The following is a 22,621-nucleotide window of genomic DNA, read 5'->3' on the forward strand; positions in this document are numbered from 1 at the left end:
AATGCGGACGCCACCGACATCATTGATGTTGTACTGCGCGAGTCGTTGCGTCCACCGCGCGATTTTCATAACAGAACTCCCTCCCACCCACCCACCCACCCACCCAAGTCTTTGAAATCGGTTGGGGCACACACCTACCTGCACACGGCCGCGGCACCCAACACCTGCTCCAGCTCCGCTGGGTCCCGTCCCGTCCCGTCCTGTTCCCGTGAGGAGGCGACGAGCCGACGACTGGACCGCCCGTCCGCACCCCACCTCACCTCACCTACGCCGCGGATCGGATCGTGGACGGGATTCCTCCACACCCACCCACCCACCCACCCTATGCCGGCGGCCCTCTTCTCGTCTGTAGCCCTAGCCGCCGCACCGACCTGCACTGCCCCCGCCCCGCCCCCTAGCATTTGCCTGCACCGACCGAGCTATAAAAGCGACCACGCAGACACCTGGCCCCTACGCCGCGCCGTGGTCCACGCGTCAGCGCCCCGCCGTGCCGTCGCGGCAGGGTGCAACCGTGCAAGTGTAACGGGGGACGTGGACAGGATGTGGACGCGGTTAGCCCGCCGCGGACGTCATTAACGTGAATGATTGGGGGGGTGGGGGTTAGATAATGGGCGGCCGATGCCGTCGCTGGCAAGCAATTTGACGTCCCGTGTCCGGATTATTCGGCCGGCCGAGGAGGATGGATGGGGTGAGGTTCCGTGGACGAGGGGGCCACGTCCACGTCGACGCGCATCACCCCCCGACGCCACATGGACATGTCGGCGGTGCGCGCACTCTCGCCCCTATCCGAAGACCGAAGCCGGCGGCGGTTGGTTGGGGGTTGGACAAATTAGTACGCGCACCAAACGTACGGGCGCCTGGGCAGGCAGAGGCAGGTGCCCGCGCCCTGTTTGTTGGTATTGGTACCTCTTGCTCTCCTCCTCCAGCCAACGCGTGCGATGATAGATAATCCCTCCGTTTCTTTTTATTTGTCGCTGAATAGTGCAATTTTACACTATTCAGCGACAAATAAAAAGAAACGGGGGGAGTAGGAGAACTGGCTACCGACTCGGGCAGGGCGCGACGTCAGGACGTGTGCAGCCCTAGTTTTTAAATTTTTAGTGACACTACTGCTGCTGCTGCTGATCGTGTAAAATCAGTCAAGTGCGGCGTCCACTACGGGAGTCTACTACACTACACGGTCGCTGATCGACGCCGTACCCCTACTGGATTTCTTCAGAGCGATGATGATGGGTTTCTCCTCCTGTCCACTCGTAATCTCCACCGCAAGTACCCGGCACGTAGTACTATTCAATCATTATCTCTTTCGTCTGGTCCTTGGCGCAGGGGATACAGTGACGACGTTCTCTTGTCCTGCACGACGGCGGTACTGTTGACGCTGGTAAATTCAATATCGTTGACGTGCCCACACATGCCAGTGCCACTATGCGATGCTTAATTTCTTTCTGTGCCAACAGTTACTCCCTCCGTAGTGTTGCCGTCCACACGATTCGTGTCCAACTTTGTCGACAGTAACTAAGAAACTGTAGCAAATCACTGATTTATAGTGTAAGAGCATGTATTATACATAGATGTGACAATGGATTCTCTAACTTTTACACCATAACATTTACGGATCGGATCGAATTGAGTTCAGGCTCTAATTCTATGTATTTTTGAAACTAGAATTTATTTAGCGCTCTAACAAACTGTGAAAAAAATATTTGGATCGTGGTCCATTACTACCCCTAAGTATACATGGACAAGAAAGATCAAGACAATTTTAGCAAAATAGTCAATGGCTTAACGAGGTGAACCTACTCAACGGCAACTCGTGTTTTACAAAACTCAAGGACCCACTAAGGTGACCAGATATCAAGTCAAGTTGCGACCAATAAACAAATAAAGATACATGATGGTGGCATGACGAAGGATGATGGAGAATTTACTTCAAAAAAAAAAAAAAAACGAAGGATGATGGAGAAGCTCCGTGCTATCAAGATGTAGAGTGGTTGGTTATGTTGATGGATGATCATTGTTCACCGTTCGACCAAGATGGAGTTTGGATGCTTTTGTAGCATAATCGTCGAATGGAACGAGCTAGGCAAAGATATATTTGTATGGCATTTTATTTCACCGGTTAGAGATCGAGTGAAAAAAGTGTTTGGCTGGATTTAGGATAGATTATCGTACTATTGAAAGGGAATAAATTGCTTGCGTATCGGTTGTCTAGTGTCACTTGAGCGGTCTAATTTGCATGCATTATTAGCATCTAGTGTCAAGAATTGTACAATGTTTCTCATAGTCCTCGTTTGACCCCTCGCAACGATGCACGGTTCAACCTTCTGATCGAGTAACTCGATGGATAAAATCAGACATTTTTTATGTGTAAGTGGTGCTCCAGTATGGGCTCTCCTGGATGTTCCCTGGCGTCTTCACATTCGAGTTTCCCACTAAAATGCTATAGGCTCTCGTTCCTTCCAATATAAGGCGTCGACCACACCACAACACGCAGTTGGTGTCATATCGTAAGTTTGCCGGGCTCTTCGGTACAAGTACTCCCTCCGTTTCTTTTTATTAGTCGCTGGATAGTGCAATTTTGCACTATCCAGCGACTAATAAAAAGAAACGGAGGGAGTAATATAATGGTGCGTGCAAGCACAAAGGGATAAGAAATGTTATAAATGAATACGACACAAAGGGGATCAATCACAGAGAAGACACAGATTTAACGTGGAAACCTCCTCTAAAGCGAAGGGGAAAAAACCACGGGCGCCGCCAGCAACTTCTCATTATTTTCGGGTGGTTACAGATCGCAGAAGAATTACAAAAATGAGATAATTATCTCTTGCGGCTTACAAAGATATTTATAGAGGTGAAACCTTAAAACGAGTAGGGAAACGATCCATAAATGCTCTCGGCAACGGGGCTTCGCTTCGCTCGCCAACTTGGCCGCCTTCTTCAGAATTTGGATCACAAACTCAACCAGAAATGCTCTAACCTCGCTCAAACACTAGCGATGTAGTAACATTATACCTTGTAGCTATGGGTGTGTTTAGGATGGCTTTAGGTTACAACTATAATGTGGAGCTGTAGTTTAAATATCAATTTAAATAGTTTTAAAAATATTTTAATATAAATAATAAACAAAATAATTTATGTAAATGTCTTCTAAAAGCTTACCGTTATATCTGCACAAATGATTTTATAGACCACCTAGTCTGACTAGTAGATTCCTGATGACAAGCAGCGGTGGGAGGGGCGCAGGGCCCCGGCCCCCGAGAGTATTTCCGCGCGTGCTGCTGGTGTCCGCCACGGCAAACTCGCAACGGAAAGGCCCTTTGGCGCATGGTATCCGCTACATTTCCCCTCGACCTCAACAGAGGATAGACTTTGGAAATGGAGATCCTATTGCCACTGCCCTCCCCTCCCCGCACTAGCAGCCACTCCAAGCCACTAGCTCGCGCGATCGAGGTTGAGGTATCAGTTCAGTACCGGCGCCGTAGCCCCACTAGTACAACGTTATTGTCCACCTATAGCTATAGCCTCTCGTGCGTGTGGTCCAGCGAGGCGAGGTGAAGGCCTGGTCTCGGGTCTGCCCTCCCCTCCTTTTTGATCTGCCCATGCCGCCCGGCCGGCCAGCGACACGTCGTGTTGGCCGTCCCTGTGCTGCCGCCGCTGGATCCAACCCCACTCCAGTCTTGCCCGCACACAAACACATGCATCCACGGCCGTCCGCATACGCCGTCGTCCACTAGTCTAGTCCTCGCTAGCGAACGAACGTGCATCTGCACGTACGACCTGCCGACGACGTACTAACCTGCGTAGCATAGCACATGCGCATCAGCTGCTGCTGGCCGGGCGGGCGCGGGTGGCTGGCGTGGCGGGACAAGACCCGAATCCAGGCGCGCGCGCGCGGGGGCCACGGCGCGTACTGGCCGATGCCCTGGACGTCGCGAGGGCAGGTCCTCTACTGGCCAGGTCCAGCTCCAGCTCGCCCTCGCTTAGATTTTGCATGATTTTGGGTTTGGATTCGTCCGTCGCGGGTAGGAAAGCCGGCCAGCTATCCGACCCCCCCCCCCCCCCCCCCCCCCCCCCCGGAGCGGCGGCGCTCATTTGCCCACCTACTAAAAAAAAGAAAGCAATTATCGGGACTGTCATGTTGCCATCATCTGCCATCACAGATAAACAGAAAGTATCGGCTGCGGACTGCGTAGCTATAAACCGCGAAACCGTGCATCGTCGTTCGTCGATCAGGCTCCTCTGTCTTGGCCGAGAGACCATCGAAACATCGCCCAACCAGCACACGAGACGGCAATTCCTTCTTCCTGGACCCAAAACGTACGCGGTAGCTCATCAACCCGTCACGTCTTTTCTCTCTCTCTCTTTTTTTTTTGTCTTTGGCGAGGCACGCGCGGTTGAACTGAGAGTTTTACTGGTGGTAGGTTAGGCGGCGTTCTCTGGTCTTCGTCGGCGAGGTCAGCGGCGGCGTTGCCGTGAGGCGACAGGTGTGCACGAGGGTTGGTGATGCACGAAGAGGGGGGAGGATCCGTCACAACGGGATGCTCATACCATATCCACGGGAAAACAGTTCTTGACATTATCTTGACTTTTTTTTCCCTCCCATATTGGTTGTCGTTCTCTGCGTACGCTCCAGGCAATAATGACGCAATTAAAGCGTGTGCCCAACACGTAAGCTTTTGCAGCAATGGCCTCATGGGATTGCTTCCGTCGTGCACAGCTCCGGTATAGATTCCTCCGTCACACTTCACCTAGCATACTGCACGTATAGCGGGTCAAATTCGAACTTTCTGTAGCTCGGTTTCTTTGAATGCACACCTCCACGGCTCCACCCCCTCCCAACTTTTTTTTGTCCATTTAAGCTATAAATTTAAACAATTATTTTTTTGATGGGACATAATTATATATATACTTTTTACTTGGTGTGTAACTATTATTGTTTGTGACTTGTGCATTTTTTTTATTTTGAGCTGAGGTCCTGCCAAGCCTATTTTTTTAAAGAGCTACCTGTACCTCAGCTTCGATGAACGCAACCAAAGAATTAATCTCCAACACTAAAACTTGAAATTAATGAAACTATCATAAACATATTACGGTGAACAGACACGTATCAAAAGAAGGTCGACACCGAGATATACATTTTTTTTGGGAGAACATAACTAGTGTAGTTAAAATGGTGCCATTAAACCATAAGTACGCAAAAGCTCAATTGTTGTGTGTACTCCCTATCCAGAAATATAGTGTGTACTAGTCAACCAACCTCAATTGCTAGTGTGTACTCCTCCGTCTGAAATATACAACGTGTTTGGTTTGAGGTATGTGGTAGTTTATCATCTTCTCATTTCTCACTTTATTGTTTGGTTTGTGGAATGGGATGGGTTGATCTATCACCATTTTATCCCTTATAGGCTAATGATTAGTAATAATACGAGGGATGAGTTCATTCCACCAAATCTGTGGAACGAGCTCATGATGCACCACCTCATCTAGAATAGATCGATTCTTCGAACCAAACATCCCCATAGTGTATTTTTGTATGTCCTAAGTTAACACATCTTATGCTTGACTAAAATTACAGAGAAGTAAATTAACTTCTACCACATAAAAAGGTAAGTTATCAAAATACATCCTGTAACATTTTTTAATTAATCTTATACAATATCACAAGTATTATTCAATTTTGTATAAATCTAGACAAATTTAAGATGGGTTGATGCCAGCGCTCACGAAAGGGCATACCCGGGTTACTGCCAAGACGCCTTCTAAGGACTCTGATAGAAGAATTCATCGTAGGCCATCTAACGTCACCCTGGAACTTTAGGTTCTCATGCCCCACAGAACCTGGCTCAGCTCAAAGGACCCAATCTTAAAGCCTCTTGGACCTTTAAGGCTCTCTGGACCTTCATCACCCGTCAGAAAGCACGAGACCTAGGGCAATTGGGGCTCTTCATAGTTGATACCTTAGGGCATTCACATGCTTCTAGGTCTCTCCTGATCACGCGTACAACCTAAACATCTAGGATCCAATTCTTAGAGCCCTTGTGACCAATGGCTAGATCCCGAGGCCTGGACCCTTCATGTGAAAATAGAGATCTCGACTTGGCTAAGAATGGAACCACATGTGAATTGAGGAATAGGCTTCATCCTACCCAAGGATACAACAACCCTAGAAGGTACGACCTCATGTCGTGTGTGCCAGTGCAGCGACCTGTGTCGTATTACGTCCCTAGCCCGGATGGGAAGTCCCAATTAGAGTTTGTAGCACAATGTTGCTCATCATGTTAGAGTACACTTTCATAGTGGGTTGGCACACGAAGGGATTTGTTCGTACCCTCTATCATCGCTGATATTTTATACCCCGTGATTCACTCTTCTTACCATCCCATACGTTGGACATGGGAGCACATTGTTGATTTGGACGTAATGCCCAGGGGGGGGGTTAGGCGAAATAAGGACGTTCTCCACTTCACGCCACATTAAGGCAACTGTTGCGTTAGTCGATACCAGGTATGAAGTTGTCCGACACAGTATGAATGCTCATCGGGTTTTGCACGCCTCGCCTGACCCCTAGGACTTTTTGTCCAATTCGAGACTTGTTTCCATTTCGCCCGATCCTTGGGAGCTCCTGTCTTTCTTGATATGCGGCCCTCTTGTGAGGCAGGGATTTCCTTGTGGGGGTCGATTGTGGTCCTCCTATATATGTCTATGGGATCGGCTATGACTTCTCAAGATACCCTTTTTTGTTATGACCCGTGGCCCTAGAGGCTTAGGTTTTTTAACCCCCATAAGAGCCCACTTGTCAATGGTGATAGAATATCATCAAGTTCATAACTAATGCTAGAGTTAATCCTAACCCTTCAAGCTCGTGCGACCTTGCTCTAAGAAGGTCGCAACCCACCATGATGTGCCAACCTCCTCGGTTCCCTATGACAACCTCCTCGGTTCTATTCTCAACCAAAGGTGGTTCTTCCTGCATTGCCATAGCTTCTACCACAACCACATCCGCGCATGACAAAGTTTGCAGATGGGGAGAATTGTTGGTCTTCAACAAACAACATATATTGATGGCTCTCATAGCTGAGAGTTTGAGCATATAGTTCGTTGACTGAAATTGAATCTACCATTGCATTTAAAGACGATACTTGTGTGGTATAGTCAGCATCGTAACCACTAAGAATATATATAACAATTTCTTCATCATTGAGTATCTTCTTTGTTGAGGCTAGTTCATTTGCAAACTTCGTCAACCTGTTGAAGCACTGCACCATTATCATAGTTCCCTTCTTTGTATTTGTTACCACAAATCTTAGATTTACTACCTTGGTTCGAGTTTGCGAGGCGAAAAGTTCTTATATCTTTTTATCGGCTTTGATAGATGATTTCCTAGTACCAACATGCATCAAAACCTTGTTTGACAGGGAATTGAAAAGATAAGCTAGCACTTGCTGGTCTTGGACGATCAATGTCTCATATATCTAGATTTGGCATGGCTTCCATCTCATTGTCTTCTTTGGTGACGACGACCGTCTTTGGCGGGGAATTGATCTTGTCGTCAATATAGCGTAATTCTCGTTGTAGGCCTTGTAGCACCATGAGAAATCGAGCCTTTCGTAATATGAAGTTGTTCCTTTTTGTGCTTTTGTGGTGTCGGTGGACCAATCTCCGATATGATTACCGGTAAAGATGAAGAACTTGTCAATATGTCGATGATTTTTGAAGAGTTTAATACGTTTGGAAGAGACTATCGGCCGGGGAGAGAAACTACTTTGATTAACATATGAAAAAATGTTAGCGCGTTACCTCTATAAAAAGTTATGGCTTATATTTACATTAAAAGATCACAATACAAATTAATGTCTACCATTCTTATGTTGGGTTTATCAATATTTTTTTATCTGTATAAATAGGTAACTTCAATCAGTTGAATTAATACATTATACAATGAATTTTAATCCCAAGACTGTCTGCAACAGTTTACTAATAGTTTATCAATAAATAATGTTTGACACTGTAGACTACACTATTCATAGAGTGAAATTTGAATACAGGTATATGTACGAGGTAGCCTAAAGACTTGTTCAGTTAGGGATGGTCCTCTCCAAAATCTACTCGAATCCCCCTCAATCCATCCTAAGCAAACAAGCCCTAAAGAAGTTACTAAGAGCGACAATTCATTTTGAAGCCATGTTTTTTATGCTAGCTGCACAGTGCACAACCGCATCGTATGATATTGAGAAGTATATAATTCCCTAACTAATAACCACACCTAGCATGCATACATAGTAGTACAACATAAAATTGTTACCCAGGTGTCGCCCATTCAGGATAGATAGCAAGCAACAAGCATAGGATGGCAGTGGCAGTGGCAGGGCATGGAGCTGTCCGACGTCCGGATGCAAGTAGCCGGTGGACCTAACAATTTGTGTGCCGGTGAGGTCTCCCTTCCAAACAGCACAGTACAGTAGAGTGGTGCCGTCGACGCCTCCCCCGCGCTATTTTATGATTATCCCAACCAAGCTCTAATCATACCCCCTTCACCCGCAAAATCCCAATACAAATACTCGCCCAGCAAATAGATAGCCAGAGGGACGGCGGAGGGAAGCCAAGAAAACCACGCCAACGACCAAAGCAGCTGTCGATAACACGGCGTGCTACACCTGCTTGCCTGCCTGCCTGCACAACCCTCAGCAGGGCCGCAGGCGAGAGAGAGAGAGAGAGGAAGAGAGACAGCGCGAAGCGGCAGCGGTAGCCAGCAAAGGCGGCTAGAGCTGTTGCCCATGCAAGGCGAGTACCGGTCTTCCAGCGAGGAGTCGGCGGCCGCTGCAGCAGCCGCAGCCATGGCTCCTCTGGCGGCCGCCGCGGCCGCAGCAGTGAAGATGGAGGCGGAGCAGGCGGCGATGGCGAGCGCGGCTGCGCCGCAGCTGGGGTCGGCGCACCAGCACCAGCACCAGCACCAGCAGATGCAGCCGCGGCGGCAGTACCGCGGCGTGCGCATGCGCAAGTGGGGCAAGTGGGTGGCGGAGATCCGGGAGCCGCACAAGCGCACGCGCATCTGGCTGGGGTCCTACGCCACGGCCGTGGCGGCGGCGCGCGCCTACGACACGGCCGTGTTCTACCTGCGCGGCCGGTCGGCGCGGCTCAACTTCCCCGACGAGATCCCGTCGCTGGCGCCGTCGGAGGGCGAGGGCGACGGCGACGGCGGGGAGCCCGCGCGCGACCCCGCCGACGGCGGCGGCGGCGGCACGCTGTCCGCCGCGTCCATCCGGAAGAAGGCCATCGAGGTGGGGTCCCGCGTGGACGCGCTGCAGACCGGCATGATGGTGCCGCCGCCGCACCACCGGGAGCGCCAGAGGCACCACCATCACCACCACCACCACCTGCCGCAGCTGCGGATGCACGCCGCCGCCGCGGAGGCGGCGGCGGCGGAGCACCGGCAGGAGGTGAAGCAGTCGCCGCAGCGGCCGGCGTGGAGCGGGCGCGTCAAGAACCCGGATCTAAACCGGGCGCCCAGCCCCGAGAGCTCCGACGCCGAGTGACATGAGAAGCGAGCGAGCAGCAGCAGCAGCCACCGCAAAGGCTCAACGTCAAAGACGACGTCCGTTGTTGCGACGGCGCCCAGCGCAGCATGCCGCTGTCGTCTTCGTTCGTATCCACGTACGTACAACGGCCCAGCTGACCCGCCTGCCTACCCGTCCGTTCTCTGCGACTGGATGGTCGGTCGGCGGGCGTCGCGGCGAGGGCTTTCGGTACGTCGTGGATAAGCACGAGGGGAGGGCGGGCAGGCGGGAACGGAGGCGGAGGCGGCGGCCCCAAGTGGCGGTCTTTCCAAATGTCAAAAAGGACAGCTGTAACAGTGATAAGAAAAACAAGTCATCATCCTCGTCTCTCCACCCCCCCTATCTCTCTCTCTCTCTATCCTCTCGCGCAGTAGCTTGTTCTCGTTCCGAGTAGATAAGCAGCAACGATTAGTACTCCACTACTATGATTTTTCAAATCCAATCCGCCTACCCCACACTTGCTTTACTGCCGCCTGTATTCCATGATTCCATCATAAAACTACCCCCGCCGCCCGTTCGTTCATACGTCTCATCGGCATCGCCCCCCGCCTTTGCTTACCAACGCAGTTAGCTGTCGGCTAGTGCGCAAATCCGCGTTTAGAGGTGAGCCCGGCCGGCGTGCTTGCTTCCTCCTCACTTCTTCCTTCCTTGTTGCGCCAATCGCTGGCTGAGGATTGCATCACGGATCATGGCCGATCGCTAGCTCACTAACCGTGATGCCGAAGCGGCGACGGGATAGAAGTCGCGGAGGATCAGGGCGGGCGAGCAGCGTTCACCAGCGATGCTCGCGTTGCATGGGCGATGGGTTGCGTGATGCGTGGCGTTGGGTGGGTGTTAGCCCGTTAGGCCACCACCACCACCACCACATCGGAAAGGGAAGTGAAGGCAAAGGCAAGGGAAGGCGGGCGCGGCTCATCATGCGTGGTCTCGCCATCGCGCTGCACTACGCGATGCTGCATGATCATGACAAGTACCACCACCAGCTTTCCGTAGCTCAAACGACGCAGGCCAGCCGGCGGCCGCCGTCATGCTCTGGGGTCTGGGAAGCACGCACCACGGCGTGCATCCGAGGATGGATGTGGATAGGAGGGTCTGCACTCACTGCCCTCCCACCGCCCGGTGGGAACTGTCAGCTGACCAACTGTCGTGCTTACGTGCGTGATTTCCGTGGGGCCTTTTCGCGAGGCCCGGGCGCTCGGTGCATGAGCATCGGCACATGCCGGCAGTAATGCGCATATGGTCCGGAGCAGCAGGGACGACAGCGAGGCGGCTTTCAGTGGCCTGCGTCTGCGTGTGCGTGTGCCCCCACGCCTCTGCACTGCTGCTTCTCATAGCAGTGTCGGGAGACTACAGTGACCTTGCTGCCGTTTCTTAGGTCGTGTACTCTCCCATCCCAGGTAGGCCCGGTCTCTCTGATCTCAGCCCGTGCAAGTGCAACCATTCATCCTGGACCGCACAAATCCTGCCTCTTTCGAGAGATATATAAACAACCTAGAAAAAAAGATAGAGGATTAAAGGATTTCAGTTCCACTTGATGTTTCTAAATTCAGAATGTCCGTATGGTTCGATCCTCCATCGGATATTTTTGCACTCCCCATATAGCTGCTGCTCCACCGTCCGGACGACCAGCCTACCAATTCTTGCACTCGAGAGTGAAAAAGGGAAATTCCCGATGGCGACCTGCAGCTGCTGTTTGTGGGCATCGCCGCCCTTTTCGGCCACTTTGGCAGCCTCCGCCCCCAACACCGATCACACCCGACCCGACACGGCATCCAGCAGACCACGACGCCACCGTGTCAACCGACGGGTTTGCGTGATGCGTCGAAACGGCCTCAACAGTCAGCAGCACCCTTTGGATTTGACGGTTGCCGACCGAATTGGGCTACTTTGGGCTCTCAGGAGCCGAAGCCGTAGCCCCCCGTCTTCTGAAATAAACCGAGCTCATTTTAACTATCGCAGCAACGAAAAAGCTTCAGATTATCAGTCAGCCAAATCTTCAGAAAGTCCATAGCCACACCCTCGCAGGCAGTTCGCAGGGAGACGGCACCCCGCCGCTGAATGTACAGCGACTCGACCCACAACCGAGCCGTCACTGGCTGCTCCCCCTGCCACCAGTTGTCCGGCGTCGGGCGCGGCGGGTGCCCATCAGATCGAGCCGTGTTCGTCGATCGCGCCGCCAGCGTGTGGCCACGACGGAAGCCCTCCCGCGCGCGCGCGAGGCTTGTTGGCCAGCGCCACCCGACGACAAGACCGATGACGCTCCTGGACGCATTCATGGGTGGACAGCGACGGCGCCGAGCCGCCGGCCGAGCAGTTGCGTGCCGGTTTTCTCGCGGCCCGGCCGGCGCCTGACGCCGGCAAGGAACATATGCAGGTGCAACGGACGCATGGGATCCATGCAAACACCCACCCCACGCCCGCGGCAGTAGGCCTGGATATGTTGTGTTCTCAATCAGGTCGAATCCGAGAGCAGAGCAGCATGCCTCCTGGAAAACAAACAGGCGTGCGTGATGAGCCTCCGCACCGCACCGCACCAGCAGCGGCAGCACGTGAAATCCAGATCAAGTAGAATTATGGCGGGTGGTGGCACACAATGCTATCTTTCAAGTTATAACCCTACGACGGCGTCCATTATAACAGCCATAAATATTTTGTTTAAATGCAGGGAGACAAATTCCAGGGATTATTTACTGCAGCAGCAGCAGCAGCAGTTTACAGGGACCGCCATCTTCTCTTCCACCTCCAACACCCCCCCACCACTTTCCCAGGTGAAATGGCAAAATTTTCCCAACCAAAAAACGCATAGTAAAAACCAATCGGGTAAATGATCTTGCGACCGATCGAATGGACACGGAACATGGGTGTGTCTCTGACGGGCCTTTGTTCGGTTTCAGGCCTTCAATGCGGTGTTCTTGCAGATGGGGCACACGTTCTTCACCACCAGCCATTGCTTGATGCAGCCAGCATGGAAGTCGTGCCCGCAGTCCAGCCTCCCGAGATCGTCTCCATCAACGTACTCCTCCTGGAGAGCGAGAAAGAGCATGAGTATGTACTAGCCTTGTTCAACTGCTAACTTCATTGCTTTGTAACAAAGCTAGGTGATGCAGGGAGCATGTTCACAGGCGGAAAGCAAATGTTCACGACAGATACTGATGTATATGGTTTCTAACACTGGAAATCCTGGTAAATATACAGCTATCTGCTATAAGTTTTGTTGCTGGAGTTGATGTTATTTGCTATAAATATACAGCTATCTGCTATGAGCCCGTTTGGGAGGGCTCTTGAGCAGCTCCGGCTCTGGCTCCTTGCCGGAGCCCTCCCAAACAGCGTGTCAAAAACAGCTCCGACCAGGGAGCAGGAGCCAATTTGCGGTCAGAAGCTGGAGCCTGAAAAAGTGGCTCCACGCGGCTCCACGACGCATTCACATGCATATCCTGGCGCTCGTCTGACGGCAAAAGTGAGCGTTGACAGTGCCAAACGTTTTTCAAATAAAACAATGGCTCATGTCAAGGAGCTGCTCTTGCAAAGGAGCTAGAGTTGGGAGTTATTTCTAGAGGAGCTAGAGCCCTGCCAAAGAGGCCCTATAAGTTTTGTTGCTGGAGTTGATGTTATTTGCTATCATGAGTCTGACATATGTATCCAGAGAGGCATCTTCCCCTCCAAATCTGTGTATTTTAAGGCCTCACTGGTTACTTGCCTTAGTATTGGATTAGAGGTTATGCAGCGTACTCTAACCAGGAAAAAAGACAATGCAATTTGCTGATATTTGGTTTGCCTGTACAATGTTAGGTGTGTGATTTGCTGATTGGTTTCCTACGTGTCTTAGGCTGCAGTGGGGTGCAGGAGGAAGGATGCATTAGTTGGATGACTGGCTTGCTTGAGAGTTTCAATGCAAATAATCCCACACATTGTACCTAATCTTTCCAATCACCTAATGGTATTTTGAGTGGTCCAATGGAAGTAAATGCTAGAGTCAGATTGTAATCCTTTCATGAGACACTAGTTATCAAGAACAAAGACATGGAAATCTCAAGGGACAAGACAGACATTCTAAATTCCAATCTTTAATTAATAGAAAACCACAGACCTACCAGAACAGGTTCTCCTTTGGAGACCTAGATGGTATAAATAGACAGGCTTAGCATGATTTAACTTGCCCTTCTAATCTTTGTTCGCCAATTTAGTTAAAGCAGCATTTCATTGTAGACGAAATGGCCTAAGTGAACCAACTGAATGCCCAATGAACATAATTTGAGACAACAAAATGCACATTTTTCAACAATTCAATGTGATTGATGTATGTGAATGAAACGTCATGGCCAACAGAAGAAAAAAAGGCACACAGTTTTGAGAAGCTATGGAGTACAGAAAATACCTGGCAAATACAGCATGGTTCTGGGTCCAAAGATGCTTTTAGTCTCCACGATGAAAATTTCCTTTGTTTGAGCAACTTTATCACAGCTTCCTCGCTGAGGCCAGTGCTAACATTTCCGATCCTTTCCTCAAGTGCTAATAGTTCCTGAAAGTAGGGCACCCATCTTGGATTAGATTTTAGATTTGCAAAGGTGAAGGTAAAGCTTCACTAAGGAAAACAAACCTCATAGGACATATTGTCAATGTCAAGGCGCATGTCCCTGTGTCTGTCATGAATGTCGAGGCCGCCATAGAAGATAGACTGTTCAAGAGTACGTTTGACGTAAGAAGGAAATCCCTCAATAACTAGCAGGTTCATGCTGTATGCGCGTGGCGTCAAAGAATTTCCTATCTTAGTACGATTCCTGACATTTATTTTAAGCAAATTAAGAATAAAACCTTCCACGCTTAATAAATGTCTAGTGGTTTTGGACTACAGTAGATCAAAGGAGGTAATTCATTTTCACTTCACTTGTATCTGTGTTTAACTTATATGTTTAACCTTTTGGGGTAGTTGATATCAGTCCTTAGTTGTCCGCTGTAGATATGGTACAATTATAGTCATGTATTTATATACTACGCTATTTTCTTAAATTACAGGGTACCACATGCTGGCAAACTTAACAAAATGTTGGGCTGAAGTATGGTCCTACTAATCAGTTTTAACCGCGGCCAGCATAAAACAAATATCAATTTTACTTTTTTTGTTATTTTGGTGGAATATCGAAATAATGGTAGCAAATAAAGTTAAGAAACTCAGATAGATATTGCTGGTACTGACCTCGAGCCTTACATTTTCCCCCCTTTGAATCATTTCAAGTGCATTCCGAATCTGTTGACAAGTAAACAAGTTAGAACCATATGGATTGCCACAAGACATTGAACCACGGGCCTTTACATGATTATCACAGTAGTCAACGCATGCAAGAACAAGCAAGGCTAGGGATGAAAAGGGATAACATAGCGCAGGATTTATCAGTGCAATAATATGTAGAAATAAACGATAAAAAAACATTTCAGCATTTCAAGAGTTGTAGGGGCATTAAAAAGCATGATAGATCGAATTAGGGATCACCAAGTGTACAAACAAAATGAAAAAGGGGGCATTTCAAGTAGAGCAGCTTCTACCAATTTTGCCTGGAAGATAGGGTGGCTTGCTGAGATAGACAAACACAATGATGACAAGCAGAGATGTAAACAAGGGGGGCCTTTACAAGCAGAAATTCCTAAAATTGGGGTGAATTTAGTGTAATCTTTGCTGTAAAAAAACGCCTGATAATGATGCACTTTTATGTTTCCAAGTGAATGTTACAAAACTATTTTTTGTTTTTTTTTTCTTCAGGAGGACAAACAGAACCGATCAAAGTACCTCCATTAACCTTCTTCCTTCTCTACCCCTTGTTGATAAAGGAACGCCCCAAACACCATCGCCCTGACGCTCCAACAGAAACCCTGACCTTAAGCGTGGGGGTTGATGGCCGCGGAGTGCTCCAGATAGACGACCAATCTCCTATAAGAAAATAAAAGATCAAATCGAGAAGATGATCAATCAAATTTCAAGTATGACGCTACTTGATATTTTGGTGAAAAGATGAGCAATCAAACTGAAAACCAAAAAACGGAGAAAACAAAATGCGAAAAATGGAGAGAGAAAATTACCTCTGATAAATTTCGAGGATGGCGTCTGGTGAGGTTTTGGTGATTGAATCCTGCTGGTGGATTAACTGTTGAACTGTTATTAGTTCTTGATACAGGAGGAATAATACTTCCTGATATTGCAGTGCCTCGGACATCAGAACTCCAATTAAATGGTTCTGGCACCAAACGTCTCAGGTCTACTGCAGGTGGGGGAACTAAATCAGAGTAGTTGGTAGGCGCGGCATACCTCCTAGGAACCTCTTCACTACCAATAATTCTGTTCTCCAAACTCCCAGCTCTCGATGATGAAGCTCCATGGTCAGTGAAACGGTTAGCAGCCTGTGGCACACCAGGAACATTCATTGGATGTTGGTATTGCAAGTTGAGGCTGCTGACCACAGGAATAACCTCCTGGGGATCATCAAATGCACTTTGGAAATGAGGTGGCTGGTGATTCCATGAATTAGAAAGTCTGATAGCATTTGAAGAGGGCCATACACTACAGGGAGCAACCTGTTGAGATGTGGTAGTTCTTGCTCGGAAACTTCTCTGTGAATTCACAGCATTGTTGACCCCTCCATGAAGGTCATAAGTACCGGCTGAGAGCCCTACATTAGTTCCATACCGTGGGAGTTGATCTTCAATAGAACTTGGAACTGGCAAACACTTGGGAGAGGATGAATTTCTGATAGGTGCAGGATTGTAACTTGAAGAAGCAATGTTATGGAATGCATTATCGTTCCTGTGGGGAAAACTTGTACTAGCACCTGCTGAACTCTGGCCATTGGCTCCTTCAATATTTTTTCTCTTGCACGCTAGCCGGCGACCATCCAGGGAACCACCTGGTCTTTGTTCAATGCTTTCTTGCATTGATGAAAAATCACCCAAAGGGTTTTCACTAGGATTCAAAGTAAAAGATTCTGCTTGCTGTGCATCTAGTAGGAATGTCCTGAATGGGTGTAATCCCAGGTCAGTCGGCTGAGAATTTATAGCATTACGATCACTGCCACAATACTGCTCAGGACCTTGAGAGGCACAGTTAACATTTGAACTTTGACCACAAAGATCGTTAACGTTGGCGTTAAGGTTGATATCCACATCCAGAGAAATGCCATTGTCAGCTACCAGTCGGCTTTCACCAATCCTCAGTCCACCTCCACCACCAATGTTAAGATGCTCTGTTTTGACATTATTAGAGCTGCCATAGTTTAGTGCACTGGCACTTGAACTTGCTTCGCCTGATTCCCAGAAACCAAGAAATGTACCATCTTGCTGTGGTTCATTTCCATATGGCATGGCGGCATCACTGTGAGCCATCTGATAACCTTGAAGATTATGTGATTCTACTGATCCAAGAACATTATTCCAATATGACTGCTGATCCATCACAGGGTTGCCTGAACTCGATGCAACGTCGAATCCAAAGACATCAGCAAAATGCTCCATAGAATTCCTCTGTCCTTGCATTATGATGATCCAAAGTAGGGCAATTAGATATCAATTTGTTGGCTGCCTTGGCATCTCTGATGGTTCCTCTTTCCAGTAGTTTAAAGGACCTGTCAGTTGTAAGTAACACATCAAACATTTAGGCCCCCGAATTGTGCTCCAACTTTATTGGAACACAAGAAAACTGACTGAAATGAACGGGATACAGAAGGCTACGATTTATCTAGGCTATTCCTTCAACAGTTGCCACCAAAATATGCCAACTGTAGATACAAGAAACTGTTGTCTGCACTCCAAAATATTGTAATTCTACTCCCGGTTGTTACTCTATGGAAGTAGCTGCGCCTGTTTTGGTCTCACACATTACTGTACTAGACATCAACTAATCAGGGTATTGGCAACTAATCTGGCTGTAGCAATCTTGGCATGAGCCGCATTTGGTGTGGCGTACGCGTGCACCAAACTTGATGGTTTGGGTTGCTGTTGCGAGCAAAAAGCTGTGGTGATGCATGCATTTTAATGGGTGAAAGCAAAGCACGGTGAATGTACAATGCATGCGACCTAAACAGATGGACCGCATGCAGGATGGGGCCCATTGATTCTGTGGACGCTCGCTCAAAATATACAGCCTTTTTCTTTTGCATTTATTTTTTCCCTTCCCTATCGGTTTGCAAAAGGACGCTGTAAAAGAAACAAAAATAAAAAGGAAAAAGACGGAGGTAGCGATCCACTGTTTCAAAGAGGAGCATCGATTCCCTCTGCGATCACGAAACTGGAAAAGTCTGGAATACGGGAGCAGCTAGAGATTTTTAACTGAACCAAGAACGCCCAATACATCCATCTATCCATGTATCGCGAGCAAAGAAAAAAAGAGTTTTTTTTGTTTGAACATGGAAGTTGAGAATTTTGCTTCTGAAAAAAACAAGAATTGTTGATAGTTCAACGAGAGCCATATCCAGGCCGCTCCATGGACAACTACTGTGGATTGAAACATGAAGGAAACAGCGAGAGAAAAAAACACATATTTGCGACGGAATCATGGACTGGAACAAGAGAAAGGGATTGTTTCCCCATGCAAAATCAAGAGATAAGACGGAAAATAAAAAAAGGAGCAGTTTGATAGAGAGGTGGAACAAACCGTACCAGAAACTGGCCCAGAGTTTCTGAACAACTCGCAAGAACCGCAATCCAGGCAAAAAGAACAGGCTGGTTCCGATTTCTCTTCTTTCCTCTCTCCTCCTGTTTCTCCACGGAGAGGAAGAGAAAGAATCAACCCAGCAGACGGAAGAAACAAGAGCCGAGTGACTGATTGCGAGAGAGAGAGGCAGCAGACAGATGGAAGGGTGGGCACGACGAGAGAGAATTCAGAGAGAAAGAGGGGGATCGGTGGAGTGGGTGGAGAAGAAGAAGAGGGGAGGAAGGGAATGGGTGGAGGAAAATTTGTCAAGAGGGGGAGAGAGAGGGGGGGAGAAAGACAGGGAGGAGGAGGGTGGGGTGGCGATGAGAGGATGCAAGCGCGGTGGGAGAGAGAAGTTTGGCTGAATTCGGGTTTATTTATTTCTCCCTCCCCTCTCCCTCACTCCCCTCTGGCGTCTGGGTCTTCGCAAGGATCCCTTTTCCTCCCCCCACTAAATGCGCCCCATTGGAATTAGCAGGAGTAGCCCCCCTTAAAGAAGGGCCAAAGATTAGAGAGGAGGAGGCCTGCGTCGTGTTGTCTTTCACATGACCTCCCTGCCCCTGACCCTTTTTGTGGCGTTGCGGCAGCAACACTACGACAGCAAAGCGCCTCTCCTCTCAGTCTCTCTTTCAGTCTTTCTCTCTTTCCTTTGCATGCACAGCACAGCACAGCATCAGGATGGATGGATGGCTACGGTCATGGAGTGACGCTCTCTAGCTCATCCCTTGCACTGCATTGAATAGTATCTTTTTCTTCTTCTTCTTGCGATCCTTTTTCATTGAATATCTCTAGGTGCGATCCAAGTGTCATGAGACATGTTAGTTGGATTGTGTGTGTGCAGTTGCTGCGCATTTGTCAGCTCATGAGAAAACCATGAAAGCGAGTTAATTGTTTCAGATCAAGCTACTACCCCTACCATTTATTATTATGCATCAACTTGTGAGCTGTGTTGGAGCCTCCTCTGGTGATTCTGTTTTTCACCTGCTAAACTGCTAAAGGTCATTTCCCGGCAACTAATCAAGCTGTGCGGCCTGTGCTGCGTGGGTTTGGCGTCTCATTTGGTCCCATGGCCATGGACCAGCTAGCATGGTTGGCTGTCAGGCGCTTATTCTCATTGAATATCTCGCCTTGTTCAAGCAAAACAGGCCAAGGAAAAAAAAAGGGGGCATTGACAGCTCGTGAGAAAGAAAACAGTCCTTGATACATGCACGGAAATCATCTGGATCCACCACGTACCGTCATCTCCATCCCATCCACGCTGCGTTTCAGTTTTGTTTCGTGTTCCACCGGCGATGCGGGAGCGTCTCACACACACGCCACTGGTCCTGGCCGCATGGTTTCTGTAAAAAAAAAACTTCCGTGGAACTCGCACTGGAATCCCTCTGGCCGAAGACGTCCTAATCCGTAGGCATCTGATAATGTATTGAGAATTCGTTCGGTGTGCTGTGGTGACCAAGCAAAGCATATGCCGATGCCGCTGTTGTTTGGCGCTCATGCATGCGTCGTCAGCACACAGCGGCTTAGGCAGGCAGCCCTTGCAGTTGCAGACACAGGCACACAAGACGCGACGCGAGCACACGTCGCGCGTGGGGCATCAGCGAGATAAATGAGATAGATTAGCAGCAAGTCAAACGCCGATCCCGTCCGCGCGTGTCTTGCTTGAGCGAGCGAGGGTACGGGTGGTGGAGTGGAGTTTGCACTGCATGGCCTGTCAGTGTCACAGGCAGCCTGTGCCACCATCTCGTTTCCACCACGCCAGCCAGCAGCCATCGCCGTCCATCTCGTCCCGTACAGTACAGCCACAAGGAAACTGACGCACAGCACGGAAAGACGCTGCTGCTCGTCAGCCACCGGCCCGGTCATGAGCATTTCGTGAGAGCCTGCTGCTGTTTTCACGCAGTTTTCGGGTAAACGTCTCGAGGCTGCTGTGCTGAGGCGGCCCTCCCGTCCCCGTTGCCGTTGACGGGCCGGGCTCGTGCTCCTCCTCCTCCTCCTCCTCCGCCCCGGGGCGGGAGCGAATATACGGCCGGCCGGTGGAAGAATGCTCCGCCATGGCTTTAGTTTCCATCTCCTTTCGTTTCTTTACCGCTCGATCTCTCCTCTCCGTCTGGGTCGTCGGAGGACTCGGACGCCATGTTCTTTACCTTTCCCCATGCCACTTTGGGATAATTTACGTAAAGAACCTCGCCTAAATACGGTGCCAGCCTTTTCCCTCCCCCCACCCCCAGCCGCCGGTGAAAAAGTTCGCCTCATCGGTGATCACCCGTCACTGGATGGATTCTTTCTTTTCTTTTTTAATTTTCCTTGAGCAAGTTCAGACAAAAGGATTCCTCCCCCCATTATCCAAAATAGTAGCAGCAGCGTTGCGTTGGTGCTGTCCGTCCTCTGCCGCTCCGTGCTGCGCATGCGTGATTGTTACCTTTGACCGGTTCTTCAGAGAGTGAGTGAGCTGGGAGGGAGGGAGGGTTTGGATTTGTGTCTATAATTGGTGGTGGTGGTGGTGCTGGCTAGTGATTTTTGTCTTTTCCGTGGGTCAGGGATCAGGATTGGAGACGATGATGGGATAATCTATTGAGAGTATTAGTATGATAGCGTTGGTTTCCTACTTAGCTCATTATGTCTTCTTCTTTCTTTTCTTTTTTTTTATCATTGCTCAATACGTCTTGCTGCCCGGAAGATAATAAAATGGTCACAGCACAAGGCAGGCCACAACCCAGGCCAAGGGGAGAGGCATATGCATGGATTATTCGTCCTGCGTCCACAAGCATCCATCCCACGCATGCCGAGAACAAGCAGGCAAGCAGCTAGCTCACTTTTCTCACTCACCCATGTACTCCTTAGTTAACAGGTCAACGAACCAACATATTCTGACACATGCACGCCGAAAACTCGCCGGAACTTGCCTGCAACAAAAAAAATTGTTTTTTTAAGAAAAAAAATTGCTGGCTGGTGGAGCTACGTATCTATCTATTATTATATTTATATGCCGCTGCGCCGTCTGCCGTTCCCTAGGGGAGACGTAAAGAACAAGGGGTGAGAGTAGTAGGCGAGCCAGCACCGAGCACTGACTGACTGCGCTGGCATGCAAGAGCGCAAAGTTGGTGCCATTGAAAGGCGAGCAGAGCACCCTCTCTCGCCATCAACGGTTGTGTATAAAATAGGGCATGCATGCTTATCTACTGCTTTGGCTTCACCACTCGGTCTCGTCTCGTCTCGTCTGCTTGGGAGACTTTTAGGCGATGCATGATGCATGGCTTTACGTGCCTTTCCTCCAAGCATCTTCAACCATCACCCATGCGCTATATTAGGGCTTGTTCGGTTATTCCTAATACACATGGATTGAATAGGATTAGAAAAAATTGAGAAGAACTTTGACTTGTTTGGGATTCAAACCCATCCAATCCCACTCAATCCACATGGATTGAGAGCTAACCGAACAAGCCCTTATTATGCTTGCACACACCCCATCAGTCGAAATCCTGTTGTTTTTCTTTCCCCCGTGGGGTAGCCGGCTAATTCTCCGCTGGACAGTAGTACAGTACAGTACAGTGACAGAGGAAGGCGGGCGGGCGGGCGGGCGAGACATCAGGCATGCATGCATGACTGCACCAGACATGGACGCCGCTGCCTCCTGCGTAAAAAGGCTGCGTACCGTGGACGGACAGATAAGGTTGAGGGGGGGCCATTTTGGCGTCTCGTCGTTGGACAGTTTCTAGTCGACTCATTGACTATTGCGTATTTTATCATAGTAATACCTGGCAAGGTTATAAAGGCAGCACTCATTAGGCTCTCGTAGCCTGAGCCGGAGCCACAGTTCACGCTTCAAACCGTACCCTTGTCGACAGGGAGAGAAGAAAAAAAAATCGCACTGTAGCACTTTCAAAGGAAAACTCTAGGACAGCAGTACTGGTATTTAATATACTTTAATAAATATTATTAGATTCCTCGTCAAAGAACTTTTTACAATATATCTATTTAGAATCATATATGTCATAGTTTTTTTTCTAAGAGTCTAGTTTACTAGTAAAATCCGACTCACATTTTTCGAACTTGGGATGCAACACTTAAATAGTACAAAACCTTGGTATGCAGTATTTTACATTGTAAGATTCAAAATTTCTAAAGCAGTATATATATGTTTCCAGAAACTTATAGATATAGAAAAAACAGAGAGACGTATGCGAAAATTCGATAAAGGTGTACATTGGATTCGCAAGGCTAAATACATATTTATCGTGGATCCATGCAGAGTTTGGGTAATAAAATTAGATACTTCCAATCATGTGCCACATAATCACGTAACATTAGTAATTTAAATGACATTACCATGTCCAACTGATTTAAAACACAAACTCTTCTTGAACCATATAGTTTGACAAACCAAATATAT

The 22,621-nt window shown here is 48.8% G+C and overlaps 2 protein-coding genes and 1 non-coding gene across 3 annotated transcripts; 1 reads left to right on the top strand and 2 right to left on the bottom strand.

The window, feature by feature from the left end:
• Positions 1–7,069: 7,069 nt before the first annotated feature.
• On the bottom strand, positions 7,070–7,208 carry LOC111591036 (small nucleolar RNA Z247). The gene has a single exon (XR_004856799.1). It is a non-coding gene; the product is annotated as a small nucleolar RNA Z247 (small nucleolar RNA).
• A 1,325-nt stretch (positions 7,209–8,533) lies between these two features.
• Positions 8,534–9,890, top strand: LOC100284048 (uncharacterized). Its single transcript, NM_001156946.2, has one exon. It carries the CDS (start codon positions 8,778–8,780, stop codon positions 9,534–9,536), a length of 759 nt encoding a protein of 252 aa, NP_001150418.2. The 5' UTR covers positions 8,534–8,777; the 3' UTR covers positions 9,537–9,890.
• Positions 9,891–12,139: 2,249 nt separating this feature from the next.
• Positions 12,140–18,387, bottom strand: LOC100383211 (putative RING zinc finger domain superfamily protein). The gene is made up of 7 exons (NM_001175873.1): positions 18,198–18,387; positions 15,630–17,164; positions 15,340–15,480; positions 14,752–14,802; positions 14,155–14,232; positions 13,933–14,076; positions 12,140–12,579 (listed from the first exon to the last, which is right to left on the bottom strand). The coding sequence occupies exons 2-7, from the start codon at positions 17,073–17,075 to the stop codon at positions 12,448–12,450; spliced, it is 1,992 nt and encodes a 663-aa protein (NP_001169344.1). The 5' UTR covers positions 17,076–17,164; positions 18,198–18,387; the 3' UTR covers positions 12,140–12,447.
• Positions 18,388–22,621: the final 4,234 nt, after the last annotated feature.

Source organism: Zea mays, chromosome 2 (genome assembly GCF_902167145.1).
Source record: "Zea mays cultivar B73 chromosome 2, Zm-B73-REFERENCE-NAM-5.0, whole genome shotgun sequence".
NCBI classification, from domain to species: Eukaryota; Viridiplantae; Streptophyta; class Magnoliopsida; order Poales; family Poaceae; genus Zea; species Zea mays.